Below are 23,430 nucleotides of genomic sequence, written 5' to 3'. Positions count from 1 at the left end.
CATAGGGGGGTTATATAAACATCACTTGGGGAATGGGAAGATATTGGGATTTGATTCAAGGAACAGGAGGACAAGGCCAATTCCTTGAATCAAAAATCCCTCGCCAGGATTAAGGAACCTCCTGAAGGGGGATTAACTTGCATAAGTTTAAGAGACACTCATGCAGTCAGTATACTGGTTTAGAAAGACACGTAAGCAAACACTATAACATATTTATTAGAAAACGTTTCGGTCCTGGACCGAAACGTTTTCTAATAAATATGTTATAGTGTTTGCTTACGTGTCTTTCTAAACCAACTTGTCGGTATTTATTACCAAGGTTTATACCAGTCAGTATACTGCACTGTATGGTTCAAAGTGTAAAGTTTAAAATGATGTATCTGCAGTATGTATTAAAAGTGTCACATATGAAGTACACAAGCATGTGCAACTTGTCAACAGAAAGTCTATCATAAGTCAACATATAAATTTATACCAATATGTCTGAGCTACAACTCAAAATTTTTCTGCTTTTCCAATATTTTGATATTTTTTTTATTTTTTTTTTCAACATATAGATACGTGGTTTTAGTAAAAAAATATGAGTACCACATAGTAATTTTTTTTTTTTTACAGTACAAATGTGCAAAAACTAATTAACAAAATAATATTTATGTATATACCAAAAAGCATTTAGTGAGTACAGTACAGTAAAACCTCTCATTAACAGACTAATAAGGGGAAGGGGGTGTATGGTATGGCCAATTGTCCGCAACTCCTGAATTATGAAATTATTATTTTATGAGCGTCCGGTTGTCTTTGAAGTAGTGGACAGGTTGCAATATGAGTACTGCAACCTGTAGTACTATAGTAATGTACTGGACAGTAATTTTATAGAACTCAATGTAATTTACAGTAATTTTACTTACCTTTTTGTAGTGGAGAGATGAAGTATAAATGTCTGGGCTGTTTTCATATTCTTTCTAAGATCAACTGTTGAACCTTTATGACTAGCATCTATACTAAAGAGCACAGTCTGCAAATTTGTCCTTGATTCTATGGATATGAGACACTGTTTCTTAACACCATATTCCTCACATACCCATGCCAATGAGATGTCATACTCAGCCTTCTTCAATAATTTAAATTTCTTCTTAACACTGAAACCACACATTTCTTCTTGGTGCCACTATTTGCTTTAAAAATTATTGTTAATTGCACTTTATTGAATATGTTAATAAAGTCACACAAAATGCTCTAAATCCAGGGAAAATTAGAGACTGAATAATGAGTGTATATGTGAGAACAAACAATAAACTGGCAAGGGTGACCTATGGCTCAGTAAGCAATGAAAATGAACAGGTCCTGGACATAGCTGCTTTAGCCTGTATTGGACAAACATTGAAGTTAGCAGACTTGGCCCTATACTTCAGAAGACAACTGGACACTATTGCTACTGACAAAATGCAGAATTATGGAATTTTGTCCATTTTATCCAATATAATTCATGTGTTGGTCCAGCCACTTTTTGGTCTGATATTGCCAAAATGCATTGAGAGGTTTTACTGTGACACAGTTACTATTTGCTGATGATGCTGTGCTTATGGGAGAATCTTAAGAAAAATTGCAAAGGTTAGTGGATGAATTTGGGAGTGTGTGAAGGTAGAAAGTTGAAAGTGAACACAGAAAAGAGTAAGGTGATGAGGGTATCAAATGATTTAGATAAAGAAAAATTGGATATCAAATTGGGGAGGAGGAGTATGGAAGAAGTGAATGTTTTTAGCTATTTGGGAGTTGACGTGTCAGCGGATGGATTTATGAAGGATGAGGTTAATCATAGAATTGATGAAGGAAAAAAGGTGAGTGGTGCTTTGAGGTATATGTGGAGGCAAAAAATGTTATCTATGGAGGCAAAGAAGGGAATGTATGAAAGTATAGTAGTACCAACACTCTTATTTGGGTGTGAAGCTTGGGTTGTAAATGCTGCAGCGAGGAGGCGGTTGGAGGCAGTGGAGATGTCCTGTCTAAGGGCAATGTGTGGTGTAAATATTATGCAGAAAATTCGGAGTGTGGAAATTAGGAGAAGGTGTGGAGTTAATAAAAGTATTAGTCAGAGGGCAGAAGAGGGTTTGTTGAGGTGATTTGGTCACTTAGAGAGAATGGATCAAAGTAGAATGACATGGAGAGCGTATAAATCTGTAGGGGAAGGAAGGCGGGGTAGGGGTCGTCCTCGAAAAGGTTGGAGGGAGGGGGTAAAGGAAGTGTTGTGGGCGAGGGGTTTGGACTTCCAGCGTGTGTGAGCATGTTAGATAGGAGTGAATGGAGACGAATGGTACTTGGGACCTGACGAGCTGTTGGAGAGTGAGCAGGGTAATATTTAGTGAAGGGATTCAGGGAAACCGGTTATTTTATATAACCGGACTCGAGTCCTGGAAATGGGAAGTACAATGCCTGCACTCTAAAGGAGGGGTTTGGGATATTGGCGGTTTGGAAGGGTATATTGTGTATTTTTATACGTATATACTTCTAAACTGTTGTATTCTGGGCACCTCTGCAAAAACAGTGATTATGTGTGAGTGAGGTGAAAGTGTTGAATGATGATGAAAGTGTTTTCTTTTTGGGGATTTTCTTTCTTTTTGGGTCACCCTGCCTCGGTGGGAGACGGCTGACTTGTTGAGAGAAAAAAAAAATAAGGAAAAAATGCAATCAACATATTTATCCATTTAAAATACCTCCCTATTGGTTATAAGGGGCACACTTATCATACACAAAAGAAAAGTTTATTAATTAACTTCAGTTTTTAAAAAGTTACAGTGAACAGTCTCACAGTCACAGGTAAATTTTGTCTTGGCTCACATACTGAGTGTCTATGGTTTGATCCCCTGCCGGGTGGAAACATTGGGCATGTTTCCTTATGCCTGCTGTCCCTGTTCACCTGGCAGTAAGTAGGTACCTGGGTGTTAGCTGACTGTTGTGGGTGGCATCCTGGGGTGGTGATAGTATACCTTACATAGGGCCAAGCTTTGAAATGAGCTGAAGCAAGATAAAAGCTCTTAGCCTGTTTAAAAAAAAAAAAAAAAAAAAAAAAAATGCAGGTTACTTATGTTCTGTCCCAAAGTCACAGACAACTCTTCAAGTATATAATTTGATGTATGAGATTAATGTTTGCATCAAATAATATCTATATTACAAACCCCTTTCCCCAGGTTTTGAATGATAATCTCTTGCTTGAAAAGTGAAAGGTACTATATATAAAATAAGTAGCTTTCTTCTCCATGGGGAAGTGGAACAGAATTCTTCCTCTGTAAGCCATGCGTGTCGTAAGAGGCGACTAAAATGCTGGGAGCAAGGGTCTAGTAACCCCTTTTCCTGTATATATTACTAAATTTGAAAGGAGAAACTTTAATTTTTCCTTATGGGCCACCCCCACCTTGTTGGGATACGGCTGGTACGTTGAAAGAAAGAAAGAAAGAAGTAGCTTTCTCTCTTCTTTATTAACCACAAAAAATGACGCTTCATATTTGATTCGATTTATTTTGTATTACACCATAATGTCATCCTTTCTAAGCATTTATGGGGCCTAGCATCATCAAAATGTTAGTTTTACATATTCTCCTAAAGAGGTGTATTATACCTTAGTTTTCAAATCATTATTAATCAGCTTCATTATGTGCACTGATACTGACTTGTAGATGTGAAATGGCAAATGGCACGAACTGTAAAAGAATGTGGATGGAAAAAATAACAGAACTCAAATCATAACCCGATGGTAATATGGTACTGTAATGTATAGTAGGACCAAATTCTGGATTCAAATTGCAAATTTTTTGAAGATTGAGACACTTGTGCAACATATGGGAATCTTTATTCATCATTGATGGACTGAACACATCGACTCCAGGCTGAGGGACTGATTACCTCAAACTCCTCCTCTCCTTACACCTTTCTACTTTGTATTGGACTGATGAAGCCACTGTGTGGCAAAACGTTTCCTGAATAAAGATTCCCATATGTTGCACAAGTGTCTCAATCTTCAACTTGTCGGTTTTTCAAACCAATCATTGCAAATTTTTTGGTCTAGTTTTGTTCACATTGTGCTCTTGCTGTACAATCACACTTCACAAGACACACTACATTCCACATTTTGTTTACAAAGCTTTTACATTCACTTATTATACATACTCTGGCTGTCAGTGGTAGTGCTTAAAAAACACAATGGCAAAAAATAAAATAAACCGAGTTCAGTGATATGAGGATAATCATTTTTTAACCCTTTGACTGTTTACGCCGTATAAATACGTCTTACGCGCCACTGTTTCTGACGTATATATACTCATTATTATTATAATCAAGGGGGAAGCATACTCAATAGTTGTAGCGGCTTCAAATCAAGCGGGAGAAAGCTGGTAGGCCCACATGTGAGAGAATGGGTCTGTGTGGTCAGTGTGCACCACATAAAAAAAATCCTGCAGCACACAGTGCGTAATGAGAAAAAAAAATGATCGTTTTTTTTGGATTAAAACACCAACTTTGAGGTGTATTTTCGTACAGTATTTATCGTTGCATTTGCGGTTTCATGGTCTTAGGTGATAAAATGGAAAACATATTACAGAAATAGAGATGATTTTCATTACTTTGACGATGAAAACGACCTTGAAACTGAGCTCAAAGTAGCGGAAATGTTCGATTTTTACCAATGTTCAGGAGTAAACAAATCACACCACACGTCCAATACACGTCAACTGGGGAGTCTTTCACTAGTGCACTGATATTTATACCATTTTTACAATAATGCAGTAGTCTGCATAACAGTAAATTTTGTATTTTTTTGTATGAATAAAAAATCAAAATAGAAAGCAATAATAATATAAGAGGGGCCTAGAGATGTGACTAATGAACAGAGGATGTGTTATTTTAGTGCCAAGAATGTCTACCTTGTTTATTCTGGACCCTATTTTGAAATTGGCATCTTTTTTAGTTTGCGTGAAATTGGCCAAGTTGCCAATTTCTGACCACAATATTGGGTAGTTCAAATTGGTAAATGGGCAGTTTCTTGTACTCAGCTGATAGATAAAATGGAGTTCTAAAGAAATAGCTGAGTTTGGTCAACTGGAACAACGGAATTGGCTGAAAATAGGGCTCAAAGTCGGCAAAATCGCAGATACGCATATGTCGCCGAGACCGCTAACTTCGCGGGAGCGTAATTCCGTGAGTTTTCGATCAAATTTCGAACTTTTGGTGTCATTACCATCGGGAAAAGATTCTCTATCATTTCATAAGAAAAAATTATTTTTTTTTTTTTTCAAAAATTTATCGACATAGAATGACAGTTTCAGAAAGGGGCCTGCGACAGTAAAAGGGTTAATACTCTATGTCACCTACAGAGTATCCGGATAGTTGCCAAGGATCTCACTGGATGTTGTGATAAAACTAACTGTGCATACTGTACATATATGTTAGCTGAGGTCTCAATACAACACAACTAGTTCCAGTACTGTAAGAATAGCATATGAATCTTTTGCTTCTCAATACATTATAGTTTAATACCAGGACTGAATAAAGCATGCTTTATTTTGTAAAATAAATTAATGGTATTTTATGATGCAGTCTGTTAAATTTAGAATGCAATCAATACCTTTTGAAATACAACTCCTGTATACTTAATTACAGTACAATATTACACATTTTCTTGACACTATTATTTAATGCTACACTTTCCAGTCATGAATAATATTTCATTTAAGTATGAGAGCTGTTATCATATCCATGAACTTGAAATTATTCGGCATCAGACATTACTAATATTAATTAAATACATCTGTTCAACTATGAAATAATTCCTGTCCTACTGTACTTATGATAAAATCCTTAGTACTAAGTAATCTGTAAGCCAATAATGTTAAGTTGGCCCATAATGCCTAGGCATAATATAGGCTCTCTTTGCATTGCAACCCACTATTGTAAATATAAAATCTCAATTTACTGTTTGCAAAGACAAAATAAATAAATCAATAAATATGCCAGTATTAGAATGATTTTAATAACTATTATTAACACACATTGCAATTGTGCAATTTTTTTACATTCAATATCAGAATATCAGTGGAGTGCATAGCATGAAGCATGAATTACCAGAGCTTTGGTAAGATGGGAAAGGAAGAAGGAGGGGTAAGGTTGGAAATATAGGTAAAGGGTGGGTGGGGGTAGGGGAGGTGGGACAATAAAGATAAGTGGCCTAACTGCTTTGGAGCATTTTAATACAGAGTGAGTGTGTGTGTGAGTGTGTGTGTGTGTGTGTGTGTGTGTGTGTGTGTGTGTGTGTGTGTGTGTGTGTGTGTGTGTGTGTGTGTGTGTGTGTGTGTGTGTGTGTGTGTGTGTGTGTGTACTCACCTATTTGTACTCACCTATTTGTGGTTGCAGGGGTCGAGTCACAGCTCCTGGCCCCGCCTCTTCGCTGATTGCTACTAGGTCCTCTCTCTCCCTGCCCCATGAGCTCTATCATACCTCGCCTTAAAACTATGTATGGTTCCTGCCTCCACCACATCACTTTCTAGGCTATTCCATGGCCTGACTACTCTATGACTGAAGAAATACTTCCTAACATCCCTTTGATTCATCTGAGTCTTCAACTTCCAATTGTGACCTCTTGTGTCTGTGTCCCATCTCTGGAACATCCCGTCTTTGTCCACCTCGTCTATTCCGCGCAGTATTTTATATGTCGTTATCATGTCTCCCCTGACCCTCCTGGCCTCCAGTGTCGTCAGGCCGATTTCCCTCAACCTTTCTTCATAGGACAATCCCCGTAGCTCTGGGACTAGTCTTGTTGCAAACCTTTGCACTTTCTCTAATTTCTTGACGTGCTTGACTAGGTGTGGATTCCAAACTGGTGCTGCATACTCCAGTATGGGCCTGACGTAGATGGTGTACAGAGTCTTAAACGAATCCTTACTGAGGTATCGGAACGCTATCCGTAGGTTTGCCAGGCGCCCGTATGCTGCAGCAGTTATCTGATTGATGTGCGCCTCAGGAGATATGCTCGGTGTTATACTCACCCCCAGATCTTTTTCCTTTAGTGAGGTTTGCAGTCTTTGGCCATCTAAACTATATTGTGTCTGCGGTCTTCTTTGCCCTTCCCCAATCTTCATGACTTTGCATTTGGCAGGGTTAAATTCTAGGAGCCAGTTGCTGGACCAGGCTTGTAGCCTGTCCAGATCTCTTTGTAGTCCTGCCTGATCCTCGTCCGATTCGATTCTTCTCATTAACTTCACATCGTCTGCAAACAAGGACACTTCTGAGTCTATCCCTTCCGTTATGTCGTTCACGTATACCAAGAACAGCACAGGTCCTAGGACTGACCCCTGTGGAACCCCGCTTGTCACAGGCGCCCACTCTGACACCTCGTCGCGTACCATGACTCGTTGTTTCCTCCCTGTCAGATATTCTCTGATCCATTGCAGTGCCTTTCCTGTTATGTGTGCCTGGTCCTCTAGCTTTTGCAGTAACCTCTTGTGAGGAACTGTGTCGAAAGCCTTCTTGCAGTCCAAAAATACGCAGTCGATCCACCCCTCTCTCTCTTGTCTTACTTCTGTCACCTTGTCATAAAACTCTAGTAGGTTTGTGACACAGGATTTTCCTTCCCTGAAACCGTGCTGGTTGTCAATTATACACTTGTTTCTTTCCAGGTGCCCCACCACTCTCCTCCTGATGATCTTCTCCATGACCTTGCATACTATACACGTTAGAGATACAGGTCTGTAGTTTAGTGCCTCATGTCTGTCTCCCTTTTTAAAAATTGGGACTACATTTGCCATTTTCCATACCTCAGGGAGTTGCCCAGTTTCAAATGATGTGTTGAAGATCTTTGTTAATGGCTCACACAATATCTCTGCTCCCTCTTTAAGGACCCATGGAGAGATGTTGTCTGGTCCCACCGCCTTTGAGGTGTCAAGTTCGCATAGCAGCTTCTTCACCTCCTCCTTGGTTATATGTACCTCATCCAGCACTTGCTGGTGTGCCCCCCTGTTCTGATTTCTTGGAGTCCTACTGGTTTCCACTGTAAATACCTCTTTAAATCTTGTGTTGAGCTCCTGACATACCTCTCGGTCGTTTCTTGTGAATTCCCCATCACCCTTCCTCAGTCTGATTACCTGGTCCTTGACTGTTGTTTTCCTCCTGATGTGGCTGTACAACAGCTTCGGGTCAGTCTTTACTTTTGATGCTATGTCATTTTCATATTGTCTCTGAGCCTCCCTTCTTATCTGTGCATATTCGTTTCTGGCTCTTCGGCTGATTTCTTTATTTTCCTGAGTTCTCTGTCTTCTGTACCTTTTCCATTCTCTATTACACCTAGTTTTTGCCTCCCTACACCTTTGGGTGAACCAAGGACTCGTTCTGTTCTTCCCATTATTTCTGTTTCCCTTGGGAACAAACCTCTCCTCTGCCTCCTTGCATTTTGTTGCTACATAGTCCATCATTTCTTGTACTGGTTTTCCTGTCAGTTCCCTCTCCCACTGAATGTCTTGAAGGAAGTTCCTCATGCCTGAGTAGTTCCCCCTTTTGTAGTTTGGTTTTTCCCAGCCTATTCCTGCTACTCTCTCCACTTGGAGCTCAACTATGTAGTCGAAGCACAGAACCACATGATCACTAGCTCCCAGGGGCCTTTCATACATGATACCCTCGATGTCCGAACTACTCATGGTGAATACAAGGTCCAACCTTGCTGGTTCATCCTCTCCTCTCTCTCTGGTAGTGTCTCTAACATGTTGATGCATGAGGTTCTCCAGTACCACATCCATCATCTTGGCTCTCCATGTTTCGGGACCCCCATGGGGCTCCAGGTTTTCCCAGTCAATCTCCTTGTGATTGAAATCACCCATAACTAGTAACTTTGCTCCCCCCATGTGTGCTCTCCTGGCCACCTCGGCTAGTGTGTTGATCATTGCTCTGTTGCTCTCATCGTATTCTTCTCTTGGCCTCCTGCAGTTCTGTGGTGGGTTGTACATTACTGCAATTATCACCTTATGTCCCTCAGACTGGATTGTTCCTACTAAGTAGTCCCTTTCGCCCATGCCATCCATTCCTTCCATTTTCTCAAAACCCCACTGGTTTTTAATGAGCAGTGCAACTCCTCCTCCCCCTCTCCTCCCTCTGTCTTTCCTGAAGATTTGATATCCGGATGGAAAGATTGAATCTGTTATTATTCTGGTGAGTTTTGTTTCTGTGAGTGCTATTATGTCTGGGGATGTCTCTTTGATTCTTTCGTGCCACTCCTCATACTTGTTTGTTATTCCATCTGCATTTGTATACCACACCTTCAACTTCTTTTCTAAGACTGTAGTCTGGGAAGTATATTGGGGTTGGGGAAGTGGGAGACCTGGTAAGGAACTATGGGTTGTTGCTGTGGGGGTGAAGTTTGTAATGTAGTGTGTGTGTGTGTGTGTGTGTGTGTGTGTGTGTGTGTGTGTGTGTGTGTGTGTGTGTGTGTGTGTGTGTGTGTGTGTGTGTGTGTGTGTGTGTGTGTGTGTGTGTGGAGTACATACAGACTAATGAAATTTGATGGAATTATTAGACTTAACCCACTTGAAGTGACTGCAAAGAATTATACTGAGACACCTCTGCAATATTCTGTATGTAGCTTCTCTCTCTATAACATGCCTTCAATAAAATGTCAAGAGACTCCAACTCTTGAAGGAACAATATTCATTAGTAAAAAGATATCAAAAAGGGGCCATTTACAACATTTTCTTCATTTGTTCAGTTGAATCATTGTGTGGAAACTGAAATCAAAGTACTGTACCACACTAACAGAGTGCAAAAGAAAGGGGAAAAAAGTGAAGCTGGGTACTAATGGTTGACTCTATGGGTGTGTGCTGGGCTTACATGTAAAGGACTGCTAATTCATTTTTCGAAGCTCCTTTCTGGAATATGGATATAATAAACCAGAGGTCAATAGTTACAGCTGTATATACATCACAACCTGGGCATGTCAGATTTATAAAAATAAGAATTTCTTTATTTCAATCCAGATAGAGAAAACATTTGTTACAAATTTATTTGTTTAACAGTGAAGGTAGAAATGTTAAAGATTTACCAAAGAAGGTAAATTCCTGGATTATTAGAGAGGATAAGTGACAGATTATGTAACCATAATTACTGTATATTCTAGGTAGTAGGTTGGTAGACAGCAACCATCCAGGGAGGTACTACTGTCCTGCCCAGCAAGTGTAAAACAAAAGCCTGTAATTGTTTTAGATGATGGTAGGATTGCTGGTGTCCTTTTTTTCTGTCTCATGAACATGCAAGATTTCAGGTACATCTTGCTATTTCTACTTATACTTAGGTCACACTACACATACATGTACAAGCATATATATACACACCCCTCTGGGTTTTCTTCTATTTTCTTTCTAGTTCTTGTTTGTTAGGTATTTTATACCATTTCAATGTTAGTTCTTGTTTATTTCCTCTTATCTCCATGGGGAAGTGGGACAGAATTCTTCCTCCGTAAGCCATGCGTATTGTAAGAGGCGACTAAAATGCCGGGGGCAAGGGGCTAGTAACCCCTTCTCTTGTATAAATTACTAAATTTAAAAAGAGAAACTTTCATTTTTCCTTTTGGGCCACCCTGCCTTGGTGGGATACGGCTGGTTTGTTGAAAAAAAAAAATATATATAGAGGAAGATCTGAAGGTTAGCAGGTGCTCTATGGAAACTGTGATGATACTGTAGAGGTGTGGCAGTCTTCTGAAAGTCAGACTATACACTGTACATAAGTGCAAGCTGATGTACTAAGTTGTGATACTTGTACTGCTCACTTAAGAGAAAGCACAAGTGGCAACAGGGTTCCAAGAACTGTGTAGACTATAGATGAAGAAAGGAATAACAATATAAAGTGCAGTACATAAAGATACTAAGTGAGAGGTTGGAAAATCAAGGTGGGAGTTCTCAAAAGTTGATAAGGGATTAGTATAATAAAAATGCTATAAACACAAGCAGTAAGGAAGCTGGGCAAGGAGCATGACAGAGAGAGGATTCATCAGCAGAGAAAGGTGTAAAGTAGGGAGACAATTTAAAACAGTGAGTGTGTGTGCATGAATGCATGCATGTGCTCACGAGTGTGCGTGTGCATGCATGCGTGTGCACACGAGTGTGTGCATGCTCACCTAATTGTGGTTGCAGGGGTTGAGTCAAAGCTCCTGGCCCCATGTGTGTGTGTGTGTGCGCACATATGCATGTGCACGCAGCACCCAAAGAAAGGAATGAAGTGGAAGACAACATAAAAGAGAGTGAAATTCACCAAGACACACTGTGCACCTACTCTCGCATTTCACTGAGAAGAGCATGAAACTCAACTGTGTTTATCAAATTGCTTTTTAAAACTACCTTACATAGTGTACACCACAAACACCAATTATGAAAAATCTCAACCATCAAACCCAATGAACTCGCCACTCCTTCACTTACCGCACCCGTCGTGGTCTCGAGTTTCTGCCGCACTTGCTGAACCAACAAATTAATACCACCATTAATAGGTAATCTTTTCTTGTATAACCCATCAATATATAGCAGATGGAGTAGCTTTTCAAGCATACAGTAGAAAAAATATTCTGGCAGTATTTAAGCCATTACATCAAGCCCTCCATCACTTGCAAAATTAACATTTACAAAGTGGCAAATTCCAAATCTTACCTTGATAATCTGCAAAAGGAGCCACAAACAAAATTGATATCTAATAGGGGTGCATGTATGTAATTTATATATACAATATACATATTTTTTTTTAACACAATGGCCATCTCCCACCAAGGTAGGGTGACCCAAAAAAGAAGAAATTTTTTTACCATCATTCACTCCATCACTGTCTTGCCAGAGGGGAACCAATACCATAGTTCAAAACTCCAAATATCCCCACCCCTCCTTCAGAGTGTAGGCACTGTACTTTCCACCTCCAGGACTCAAGTCCAGCTAACCGGTTTCCCTGAATCCCCTCATAAATGATACTTTGCTCACACTCCAACAGCACATCATGAAAAGCACCTGCCTCCACTCACTCCTAACATGCTCACACATGCTAGCTAGATGTCTAAGCCCTTTGCACTCAAAACCTCCTTTACCCCCCTCTCTCCAACTTTTCCTAGGACAACCCCTATTAACAACAAAATGTCTTGATAGTTTGCCTAACTTTCTACAACTCCAGCAGCACTGCAATATTTTTTTTTAACACATTGGCCTTCTCCCACCCAGGCAGAGTGACCCCCCCAAAAAAAAGAAAAAACTTTCATCATTATTCAACACTTTCACCATCACTCATACATAATCACTGTCTTTGCAGAGGCGCTCAGATACGACAGTTTAGATGTCCCTCCAAACTGCCAATATCCCAAACTCTATGTGATTCTTACACTCAGGAAACCATGACAATATGTTAAAAACTTGGTTTACACTACATGCTGTGGTTAAAGACTTGTACATGATGAAATTAAGATGACAAGATGAAATTAAGACACGTGCAACATCTGGGTATCTTTATTGTAGACGCTTCGCCATTCAGTGGCTTTAGCAATACAAATTCTAGGACATAATTTGAAGACAGCAGAACTATATATGACCTACTTCCACTGGGGAATCCCGCCTACCAGTGACTATGCCCTCGTCTACTACACGTCCCCACAACTACGGTGCTCTTGACACTAACTCCAAGGATGAGAGGCTGATTACCTCATCTTCTGTATATAGTTCTACTGTCTTCAAATTATGTTCTAGAATTCATATTGATAAAGCCACTGGATGGCGAAACATCTGCAATAAAGATACCCAGAGGTTAGAGACTTGCTGAAGCACTCTGGACATTACTTGGAGTGAACAAGGTCCCAGGACCAAAACATATCCATAATAAAATATCTTACATGATGATACACAAGTCTTGAACCACAAAATGCAACAAGTCCTAGATATAGAAGTTACACTTTCAGTTACTTAAATATTAAATAACGTCTACCTGTATGCATATTACATGCAATACCTCTGCACAACTGCAATACCTCTGCACAACTATTAATAAAATGCTAAAAGCTTAGGTGAAAGGATATCTCCTGATAGGTGCGAGTAATATAATAACAGTTCCTGGTAATGTTAGCCTCCTCCAATTATAACAACACTGCAATATGTACGTACTTGATATTAACACACAATGTAGCATGGCAAGATGCCTTTTCCTTGTAGTGTATCTTAAACATAAAATATTTACAAATGATAGGTTAGCAGAGTGAATATCTACTACTCCTTTATTGAGAAATGAAAGGGAAGAAGTAAAAACATGAATTTTAATGGAAATATGGCTACAGAGCAAATGTTATAGTTCTGCATACAAAAGCATTAGAATACTGCACATGTGAAAGGCCAATATACTCAACAGATAGATTGGATACTTAAGTTCTGAATGACCAAACACCCATTAAATGATCCAGAATAAAAATATAAATGCAGAGCATGTGGATTTTCTTTTCTTTATTCCAAGATACTTATACAAGGGCTGCTTGATAAGGTGAAGGATAAAGATGAGCTTTGTGATGAAATGGAATATAGTCGACTCTACAAAATTTGCTGGGGTTATGTTTCTAAAGGAGCCGTAAAACTAATACTCAGCATAACCAAGGACTATCCATGCATACAATTACAGTAAATGTCATCCAGTTTCACAAAAACTATGTACCTTGTGCTAATAAACTGCAGTATTATTATCATTATTTTTTTTAGCATGCTGGCCGTCTCCCACTGAGGCAGGGTGACCCAAGAAAGAAAGACTTTCACCATCATTCACACATAATCACTGTCTTTCAGAGGTGCTCAGATATGACAGTTCAGATGTCCCTCCAAAGAGCAAATATTATTATTATTATTATTAAAAGCTACAAATGCAAAATTGTATATTTGTGTGACTTCGAGAGTGTATAAATCTGTAGTGAAGGGAAGGCGGGGTAAGGGTCGGCCCAGGAAAGGTTGGAGGAAGGGGGTTAAAGGAGGTTTTTTGTGCGAGGAGCTTTGACTTCCAGCAGCCATGTGTGAACATGTTAGATAGGAGCGAATGGAGACAAATGGTTTTTAGGATGTGACGTGTTGTAGGAGTGTGAGCAAGGTAGCACTTATGAAGGGATTCAGGGAAGCCAGCAGGCGGACTTCAGTCCTGGAGACGGGAAGTACAGTGTCTGCACTCTGAAGGAGGGGTGTTAATGTTGCAGTTTTATAACTTTAGTGTAAGTGCACCTCTGGCAAGACAGTGATGGAGTGAATGACGATGAAAGTTTTCTTTTTCGGGGCACCCTGCCTTGGTGGGAGAAGGCCGATGTATCAATAAAAAAAATAAACTGCTTTTTTTTTTGTTTGTTTGTTTTGTTTCAGATATATTTCTGTTACATCCCTCTTATTAAGTTACTGATCACATGTGAATGAAATCTTATGGTTACTTTTCACCTAATAGGTCAGGAGCCAGCATGAAAAATAGGCACTATCAGAACAACACTGAATAAAACGGAAACTATTTGCACGTTGGTTACCAGTAAATATTCTGGATATAGTGGCAGTACCAAGAGGAGGGGCACTTGAGCCCTCTTATAATCTCCATCAGCCCCAAAGGATGGAGGGGTGTTAATGTTGCAGTTTAAAAACTGTAGTGTAAAGCACCCTTCTGGCAAGACAGTGATGGAGTGAATGATGGTGAAAGTTTTTCTTTTTCGGGCCACCCTGCCTTGGTGGGAATCGGCCGGTGTGATAATAATAAAAAATTATTCCATGGGGAAGTGGAACAGAATCCTCCCTCCGTAAGTGGCGACTAAAATGCCGGAAGCAAGGGGTTAGTAACCCCCCTTCTCCTATATAAATTACTAAATATAAAAGAAGAAAAACTTTTGTTTATTCTTTTTTGGATCACCCTGCCTTGGTGGGATGTGGCCAATTTATTGAAAGAAGAAGAAACAAAAATCAAATGGCAAAGCATGTGTTAAAATCCCCAGGTTGATGGTTTTATAGGTTAATTTGTACTCATTTAAGAAAAACACAGGCATAAAATGCCCATTTACCAAAATATTAACTACACTGCTGGTTATAATCTACTGCTGGAATAATTGACTATCACAAAAAAACAAAATCCTAGATTGCACTTCCATAAGTGTGACTAAAAACTTTTTAAAAAAAATACTGCTATTTTTATTGCTGCCTAAGATACACTAAATAAAACCAGGGCACTTGCTCTGCAAATGCAACAAGACAAGTGTCCCTTAGCTCCCCTTTCCCTTTTCAATGAGTCACCCTGTAAGTCCTTCTTACATAGGAATTCTGGAGTCCCCTTACCCTGTGGATGCACATAACCCAGAAATAAGGAAGTCCATGATTTTGTAGGAGCAACTGTAAATTGTACAGCACACAATACAATGATAGTTGGTAATTAATACAAAGGAAAGTATTTGTTGAAAAAACAAGAGTATGTATACATGAAAAAAAAAAGTGTGTATTCTAATAAAGATTAAACCACCAACATTATATCTGTACATAGGAAAAATGTTGCATATGTGTACTGTACCAACTATTACTATTAACCCTTAAATTGTCCAAACGTAGAGCTACGTCCACGTGCATAGCTCTTCAATTGTAGATCTACGTTTTATTTTACATACTTACAACCTTGGCACGATAAGCCTGTGTTGCCTAGACACGAGTGAATGAGTCTGTGCACTCACTGTGCGGAGTATGACAAAATTCGGGGATGCCGGGAAAAGTGTGCTCTTCATTTTAAACAAAAAACAATTTTTTTCCCCCAAAATATTCAGAGCGGTACGCACATGAACGGTGATCTACCTTTGGACAGTTTAAGGGTTAAGTACTGTAGTATTACATGAATGTACTGAGCTAAGTATCAGCATGTGTGTAATGAGCTAAGTATTAGCATGTACATAATGAACTAAGTACATATTAGCATGTATATAATGAACTAAGTACGTATTAGCATGTATATAATGAGCTAAGTATTAGCATGTATATAATGAGCAAAATATTAGCATGTACATAATGAGCTAAGTATTAACATGTATATAACAGTAACAGTAACAGCCTGGTTGATCAGGTTCTGATCCACCAGGAGGCCTGGTCACAGACCGGGCCGTGGGGGCATTGACCCCCGGAACTCTCTCCAGGTAATCCTCCAGGTAATCCAGTATTAGCATGTATATAATGGGCTAAGTATTAGCATGTATATAATGAGCTAAGTACAGTGGACCCCCGCATAACGATGGCATCACATAGCGATTTTTCCGCATACCGCTTACTTTTATCGCAAAATTTTTGCCGCGCATACCGATTAAAAACCCGCTCACCGATTTTCGTCCGAGACGCGTCCAATGTGCCCTCACATGTGCCGCCCGTCCCATTGTTTACCAACCAGCCTCCGCAGTAACATCCAAGCATACACTCGGAATATTTCGTATTATTACAGTGTTTTCGGTGCTGTTTCTGGAAAATAAGTGACCATGGGCCCCAAGAAAGCTTCTAGTGCCAACCCTGTGGTAAAAAGGGTGAGAATTAGTATGGAAATTAAGAAAGATTTTGAAGGGTTTGGGGCTAACCCTGAGAAGCCTATGCCAGTTGTGGAATCCATTGTGCCTACTTCAAAGATTAAGGAAATGTGTGCACAGTGGGTTGAACTGCAAACCTTTATAGATGAAAATCACCCTGACACAGCTGTTGCAAGCCGTGCTGGTGACTATTTCAATGACAATGTTGTGGCCCATTTTAGACAAATCGTAAAGGAACGGGAGGTACAGAGCTCTATGGACAGATTTGTTGTGCGACAGAGGTCCAGTGACTCTCAAGCTGGTCCTAGTGGCATTAAAAGAAGAAGGGAAGTAACCCCGGAAAAGGACTTGCTACCTCAAGTCGTAATGGAAGGGGATTCCCCTTCTAAACAGTAAGAAGATAATGCTCTCCCCTCCTCCCATCCCATCAATCATCACCAGATCTTCAATAAAAGTAAGTGTCATGTAATTGTGCATGCCTTTTTCAGTTTGTGTGTAATAAAATTAACATTTCATGTGGTAAAAAAAAAATTTTTTCATACTTTTGGGCGTCTTGCACGGATTAATTTTATTTCCATTATTTCTTATGGGGAAAATTCATTCGCATAACGATTATTTCGCATAACAATTATCCCTCTTGCACGGATTAAAATCGTTAACCGGGGGTCCACTGTATTAGCAAGTATAATAATGAGCTAATATTAGCATGTATGTAATGAGCTAATAATTAGCATGTATATAATGAGCTAAGTATTAACATGTATGTAATGAGCTAAGTATTAGCATGTATGTAATGAGCTAATTACTAGCGTGTATATAATATATTAACTCTTAGCAGGTGCTTTCATTTTCCACAAGACGTCCACACTAGGTAAGATGTTACATATGCTATACCAACAACTGACAGATGCCTCCATTAATCATCAATGATGTCATACTAGCTTTCAACTAAGAATTAGCTAATACACTGCTTTAATATGACATCAAATGATTACTGTGAACACTGACACAAATGAAAATTATGAAGGTGGAACTCAAGTGACCTTTTTAGAAGCGTCGAGGCTAAAGTCTTCAAGCAAACTGCTTAACTACTCAAAATAATTTCGAAAAAATTGTTAAAAAAAAAAAAAACTATGAAACAAGTATTACAAAGTGAAACCCAAAGACTGAAAAAGTAACTGTCAGAATATACAAAATACTTCTAGTTAACAAAGATGAAGTATTCACAGAAAGAAATTGCTACCAAGTATTTCTGACTGAAGTCGAGAGGAAGAAAGCTTTGGCATGATTACGATAGATAAGAAAAAGCTCCAGTAAATGTATGAAAAACACAACAATTGAACAGAGGACGAGCATAGACAAAATGAATGTCTGAACAGTACACAAAATGCAGACGCTAATTTATATATGGAAATATCGTATACAATAGAAAACAACCTTTGTTAGATTTGATAAAGTCTTTACAGATAATTTAAGTCAAATATTGTCTACTCCCCCCCCCCCCCAAAAAAAAAGAGAGAATAAAAGTACGAATACCATGGCTGGCACTGCCCATAACTAACTCATAAATTAGTGATAAACCTTTAGAAAACATTTTAGGTCTTACTGAAACATTATCAAGCTGTAAATGAAACTTCCAGCTTTCTTCTCATTTCTCTCTCATTCAAACTGATCATGCCTCAAGATGAACCAAAACATTGTCTAAAACTTTGTCTCCAATCGGTGGGTTAACTGTGAATTGTCTACTTCCTACTCTGGTTTTCTATATAGTATACAATGTAAAATATTTCCAAGTCTCTCTCCTTAAATATTATCCAAGTTCCATATTAAAAAAATACAAATTGGATTTTCAATTTGATCTGAAAACATAAAGTAATGTTAGGAGTGATCTAGCAGATTTATTACCCTGGAAATGCATCCTAACTATTTTCTGAATTACTATGTTATTAAGCTCTTCAAACATAAATGAAAAAAACACTAAACACATATCTGCCAACAACCCTTTTCTAGTGGGGAAATTAAAACATTTCTCTACAATATTGTAATTTAAGTTATTTTTTTTTTTTTTTTTTTTTTTTTAAAAAAGTCGGCCGTATCCCACCGAGGCAGGGTGACCCAAAAAAGAAAGAAAATCCCCAAAAAGAAAATACTTTCATCATCATTCAACACTTTCACCACACTCGCACATTATCACTGTTTTTGCAGAGGTGCTCAGAATACAACAGTCTAGAAGCATACACATATAAAGATACACAACATATCCCTCCAAACTGCCAATATCCCAAAACCCCTCCTTTAAAGTGCAGGCATTGTACTTCCCATTTCCAGGACTCAAGTCCGACTATATGAAAATAACCGGTTTCCCTGAATCCCTTCACTAAATATTACCCTGCTCACACTCCAACAGATCGTCAGGTCCCAAGTACCATTCGTCTCCATTCACTCCTATCTAACACGCTCACGCACGCTTGCTGGAAGTCCAAGCCCCTTACCCACAAAACCTCCTTTACCCCCTCTCTCCAACCCTTTCGAGGACGACCCCTACCCCGCCTTCCTTCCCCTATAGATTTATATGCTTTCCATGTCATTCTACTTTGATCCATTCTCTCTAAATGACCAAACCACCTCAACAACCCCTCTTCTGCCCTCTGACTAATACTTTTATTAACTCCACACCTTCTCCTAATTTCCACACTCCGAATTTTCTGCATAATATTTACACCACACATTGCCCTTAAACAGGACATCTCCACTGCCTCCAACCGTCTCCTCGCTGCTGCATTTACCACCCAAGCTTCACACCCATATAAGAGTGTTGGTACTACTATACTTTCATACATTCCCTTCTTTGCCTCCATAGATAACGTTTTTTGACTCCACATATACCTCAACGCACCACTCACCTTTTTTCCCTCAGTTATTATTTAAAATAATAAGCAAAAAAATTTCATTTTCTAAATACAGTGGAACCTCTACTTGCGAGTTTAATCCGTTCCATGACCTTGCTCGCAACTGGATTTGCTCATTTGCAGAATCAATTTTCCTCATTTAAATTAATTGAAATGCAATTAATCCGTTCCAGTGGAATTCTGTTCTTCAATAATTTCGCTAATATCAACTCTACAGCTTATTTATCTCATTTCATCTAATATGACATAATAAACAATATAAATAACATAGAAACCTGATATATACTCTAAAATGACTAAAATATGTCATTCATGTAGTGGTATGGGCGGTGTCGGCGGTGGACGAGAGCTTGTCTGGAGACCGGGCAAAGTACTTCATGAATAATTTCGCTAATATCAGATGCAGATGCAGATCAGAATGCAGATGTAATATATACAGACTTTGCAAAAGCCTTCGACAAGTGTGACCATGGCGTAATAGCGCACAAAATGCGTGCTAAAGGAATAACAGGAAAAGTCGGTCGATGGATCTATAATTTCCTCACTAACAGAACACAGAGAGTAGTCGTCAACAGAGTAAAGTCCGAGGCAGCTACGGTGAAAAGCTCTGTTCCACAAGGCACAGTACTCGCTCCCATCTTGTTCCTCATCCTCATATCCGACATAGACAAGGATGTCAGCCACAGCACCGTGTCTTCCTTTGCAGATGACACCCGAATCTGCATGACAGTGTCTTCCATTGCAGACACTGCAAAGCTCCAGGCGGACATCAACCAAATCTTTCAGTGGGCTGCAGAAAACAATATGAAGTTCAACGATGAGAAATTTCAATTACTCAGATATGGTAAACATGAGGAAATTAAATCTTCATCAGAGTACAAAACAAATTCTGGCCACAAAATAGAGCGAAACACCAACGTCAAAGACCTGGGAGTGATCATGTCGGAGGATCTCACCTTCAAGGACCATAACATTGTATCAATCGCATCTGCTAGAAAAATGACAGGATGGATAATGAGAACCTTCAAAACTAGGGAGGCCAAGCCCATGATGACACTCTTCAGGTCACTTGTTCTATCTAGGCTGGAATATTGCTGCACACTAACAGCACCTTTCAAGGCAGGTGAAATTGCCGACCTAGAAAATGTACAGAGAACTTTCACGGCGCGCATAACGGAGATAAAACACCTCAATTATTGGGAGCGCTTAAGGTTCCTAAACCTGTATACCCTGGAATGCAGGAGGGAGAGATACATGATTATATACACCTGGAAAATCCTAGAGGGACTAGTACCGAACTTGCACACGAAAATCACTCACTACGAAAGCAAAAGACTTGGCAGACGATGCACCATCCCCCCAATGAAAAGCAGGGGTGTCACTAGCACGTTAAGAGACCATACAATAAGTGTCAGGGGCCCGAGACTGTTCAACTGCCTCCCAGCACACATAAGGGGGATTACCAACAGACCCCTGGCAGTCTTCAAGCTGGCACTGGACAAGCACCTAAAGTCAGTTCCGGATCAGCAGGGCTGTGGCTCGTACGTTGGTTTGCGTGCAGCCAGCAGCAACAGCCTGGTTGATCAGGCTCTGATCCACCAGGAGGCCTGGTCACAGACCGGGCCGCGGGGGCGTTGACCCCCGGAACTCTCTCCAGGTAAACTCCAGGTATACGGCTTATTTATCTATCGCAGTTCATCTAGTATGGCATAACAAACAACATGAATAACATAGAAACAAGATATATACTCTAGAATGAATAAAATATGTCATTCATATAGTGGTATGGGCGGTGTCGGCGGTGGACGAGAGTTTGTCTGGACACCAGGCAAAATTCTTCATGAATAATTTAGCTAATATCATCTATATGGCTTATTTATATATCACAATTCATCTAATATGACATAACAGACAATATAAATAACATAGAAACACGATATATACTCTAGAATGAATAAAATATGTCATTATGTAACAGGTGGAGGCGGCCACAACCGCTCCCTCTTTGTTGTGGTAAACAATGCCATCTTGTGACGGTCTTTTGAAGCCGTCTATTATTATAATTATTATATATATAATTATTATATTATATGGTGCAATTATTTAATAAATGTATGGAAGAGGGTAAGGTACCTAGGGATTGGCAGAGAGCATGCATAGTTCCTTTGTATAAAGGCAAAGGGGATAAAAGAGAGTGCAAAAATTGTAGGGGGATAAGTCTGTTGAGTATACCTGGTAAAGTGTATGGTAGAGTTATAATTGAAAGAATTAAGAGTAAGACGGAGAATAGGATAGCAGATGAACAAGGAGGCTTTAGGAAAGGTAGGGGATGTGTGGACCAGGTGTTTACAGTGAAACATATAAGTGAACAGTATTTAGATAAGGCTAAAGAGGTTTTTGTGGCATTTATGGATTTGGAAAAGGCATATGACAGGGTGGATAGGGGGGCAATGTGGCAGATGTTGCAAGTGTATGGTGTAGGAGGTAGGTTACTGAAAGCAGTGAAGAGTTTTTACGAGGATAGTGAGGCTCAAGTTAGAGTATGTAGGAAAGAGGGAAATTTTTTCCCAGTAAAAGTAGGCCTTAGACAAGGATGTGTGATGTCACCGTGGTTGTTTAATATATTTATAGATGGGGTTGTAAGAGAAGTAAATGCGAGGGTCTTGGCAAGAGGCATGGAGTTAAAAGATAAAGAATCACACACAAAGTGGGAGTTGTCACAGCTGCTCTTTGCTGATGACACTGTGCTCTTGGGAGATTCTGAAGAGAAGTTGCAGAGATTGGTGGATGAATTTGGTAGGGTGTGCAAAAGAAGAAAATTAAAGGTGAATACAGGAAAGAGTAAGGTTATGAGGATAACAAAAAGATTAGGTGATGAAAGATTGGATATCAGATTGGAGGGAGAGAGTATGGAGGAGGTGAACGTATTCAGATATTTGGGAGTGGACGTGTCAGCGGATGGGTCTATGAAAGATGAGGTGAATCATAGAATTGATGAGGGAAAAAGAGTGAGTGGTGCACTTAGGAGTCTGTGGAGACAAAGAACTTTGTCCTTGGAGGCAAAGAGGGGAATGTATGAGAGTATAGTTTTACCAACGCTCTTATATGGGTGTGAAGCGTGGGTGATGAATGTTGCAGCGAGGAGAAGGCTGGAGGCAGTGGAGATGTCATGTCTGAGGGCAATGTGTGGTGTGAATATAATGCAGAGAATTCGTAGTTTGGAAGTTAGGAGGAGGTGCGGGATTACCAAAACTGTTGTCCAGAGGGCTGAGGAAGGGTTGTTGAGGTGGTTCGGACATGTAGAGAGAATGGAGCGAAACAGAATGACTTCAAGAGTGTATCAGCCTGTAGTGGAAGGAAGGCGGGGTAGGGGTCGGCCTAGGAAAGGTTGGAGGGAGGGGGTAAAGGAGGTTTTGTGTGCGAGGGGCTTGGACTTCCAGCAGGCATGCATGAGCATGTTTGATAGGAGTGAATGGAGACAAATGGTTTTTAATACTTGACGTGCTGTTGGAGTGTGAGCAAAGTAACATTTATGAAGGGATTCAGGGAAACCGGCAAGCCGGACTTGAGTCCTGGAGATGGGAAGTACAGTGCCTGCACTCTGAAGGAGGGGTGTTAATGTTGCAGTTTAAAAACTGTAGTGTAAAGCACCCTTCTGGCAAGACAGTGATGGAGTGAATGATGGTGAAAGTTTTTCTTTTTCGGGCCACCCTGCCTTGGTGGGAATCGGCCAGTGTGATAATAATAATAATAAAAAACGTAGTACATTATTATTATATATTTTTTTATTTTTATTCAACAAGTCGGCCGTCTCCCACCGAGGCAGGGTGACCCAAAAAAAGAAAGAAAATCCCCAAAAAGAAAATACTTTAATCATCATTCAACACTTTCACCTCACTCACACATAATCACTGTTTTTGCAGAGGTGCTCAAAACACAACAGTTTATGTACGTATAAAGATACAAAACATATCCCTCCAA

General features: G+C 39.7%; 1 protein-coding gene across 5 annotated transcripts in view; it reads right to left on the bottom strand.

Annotated features, from left to right (window-relative positions):
• zetaCOP (COPI coat complex subunit zeta) overlaps nucleotides 1-23,430 on the bottom strand; it is a 42,928-nt gene that overhangs the window by 4,390 nt on the left and 15,108 nt on the right. For 2 of the 5 annotated variants that reach the window (XM_053790224.2, XM_053790221.2), the window contains exon 5: nucleotides 11,442-11,477. The exons of 2 other annotated variants lie outside the window; for them this stretch is intronic. In XM_053790224.2, the coding sequence (XP_053646199.1) occupies nucleotides 11,442-11,477 (36 nt within the window). Of the gene's footprint in view, nucleotides 1-11,441; nucleotides 11,478-11,579; nucleotides 11,676-23,430 lie in introns of those variants that run through there. One more of the 5 variants, XM_053790222.1, reaches the window with a different exon arrangement.

This window comes from Cherax quadricarinatus, chromosome 58 (assembly GCF_038502225.1).
Source record: "Cherax quadricarinatus isolate ZL_2023a chromosome 58, ASM3850222v1, whole genome shotgun sequence".
Taxonomy (NCBI): Eukaryota; Metazoa; Arthropoda; class Malacostraca; order Decapoda; family Parastacidae; genus Cherax; species Cherax quadricarinatus.
Note: the sequence above shows the minus strand (reverse complement) of the source record. Positions and strands in the feature narration are given on the sequence as shown.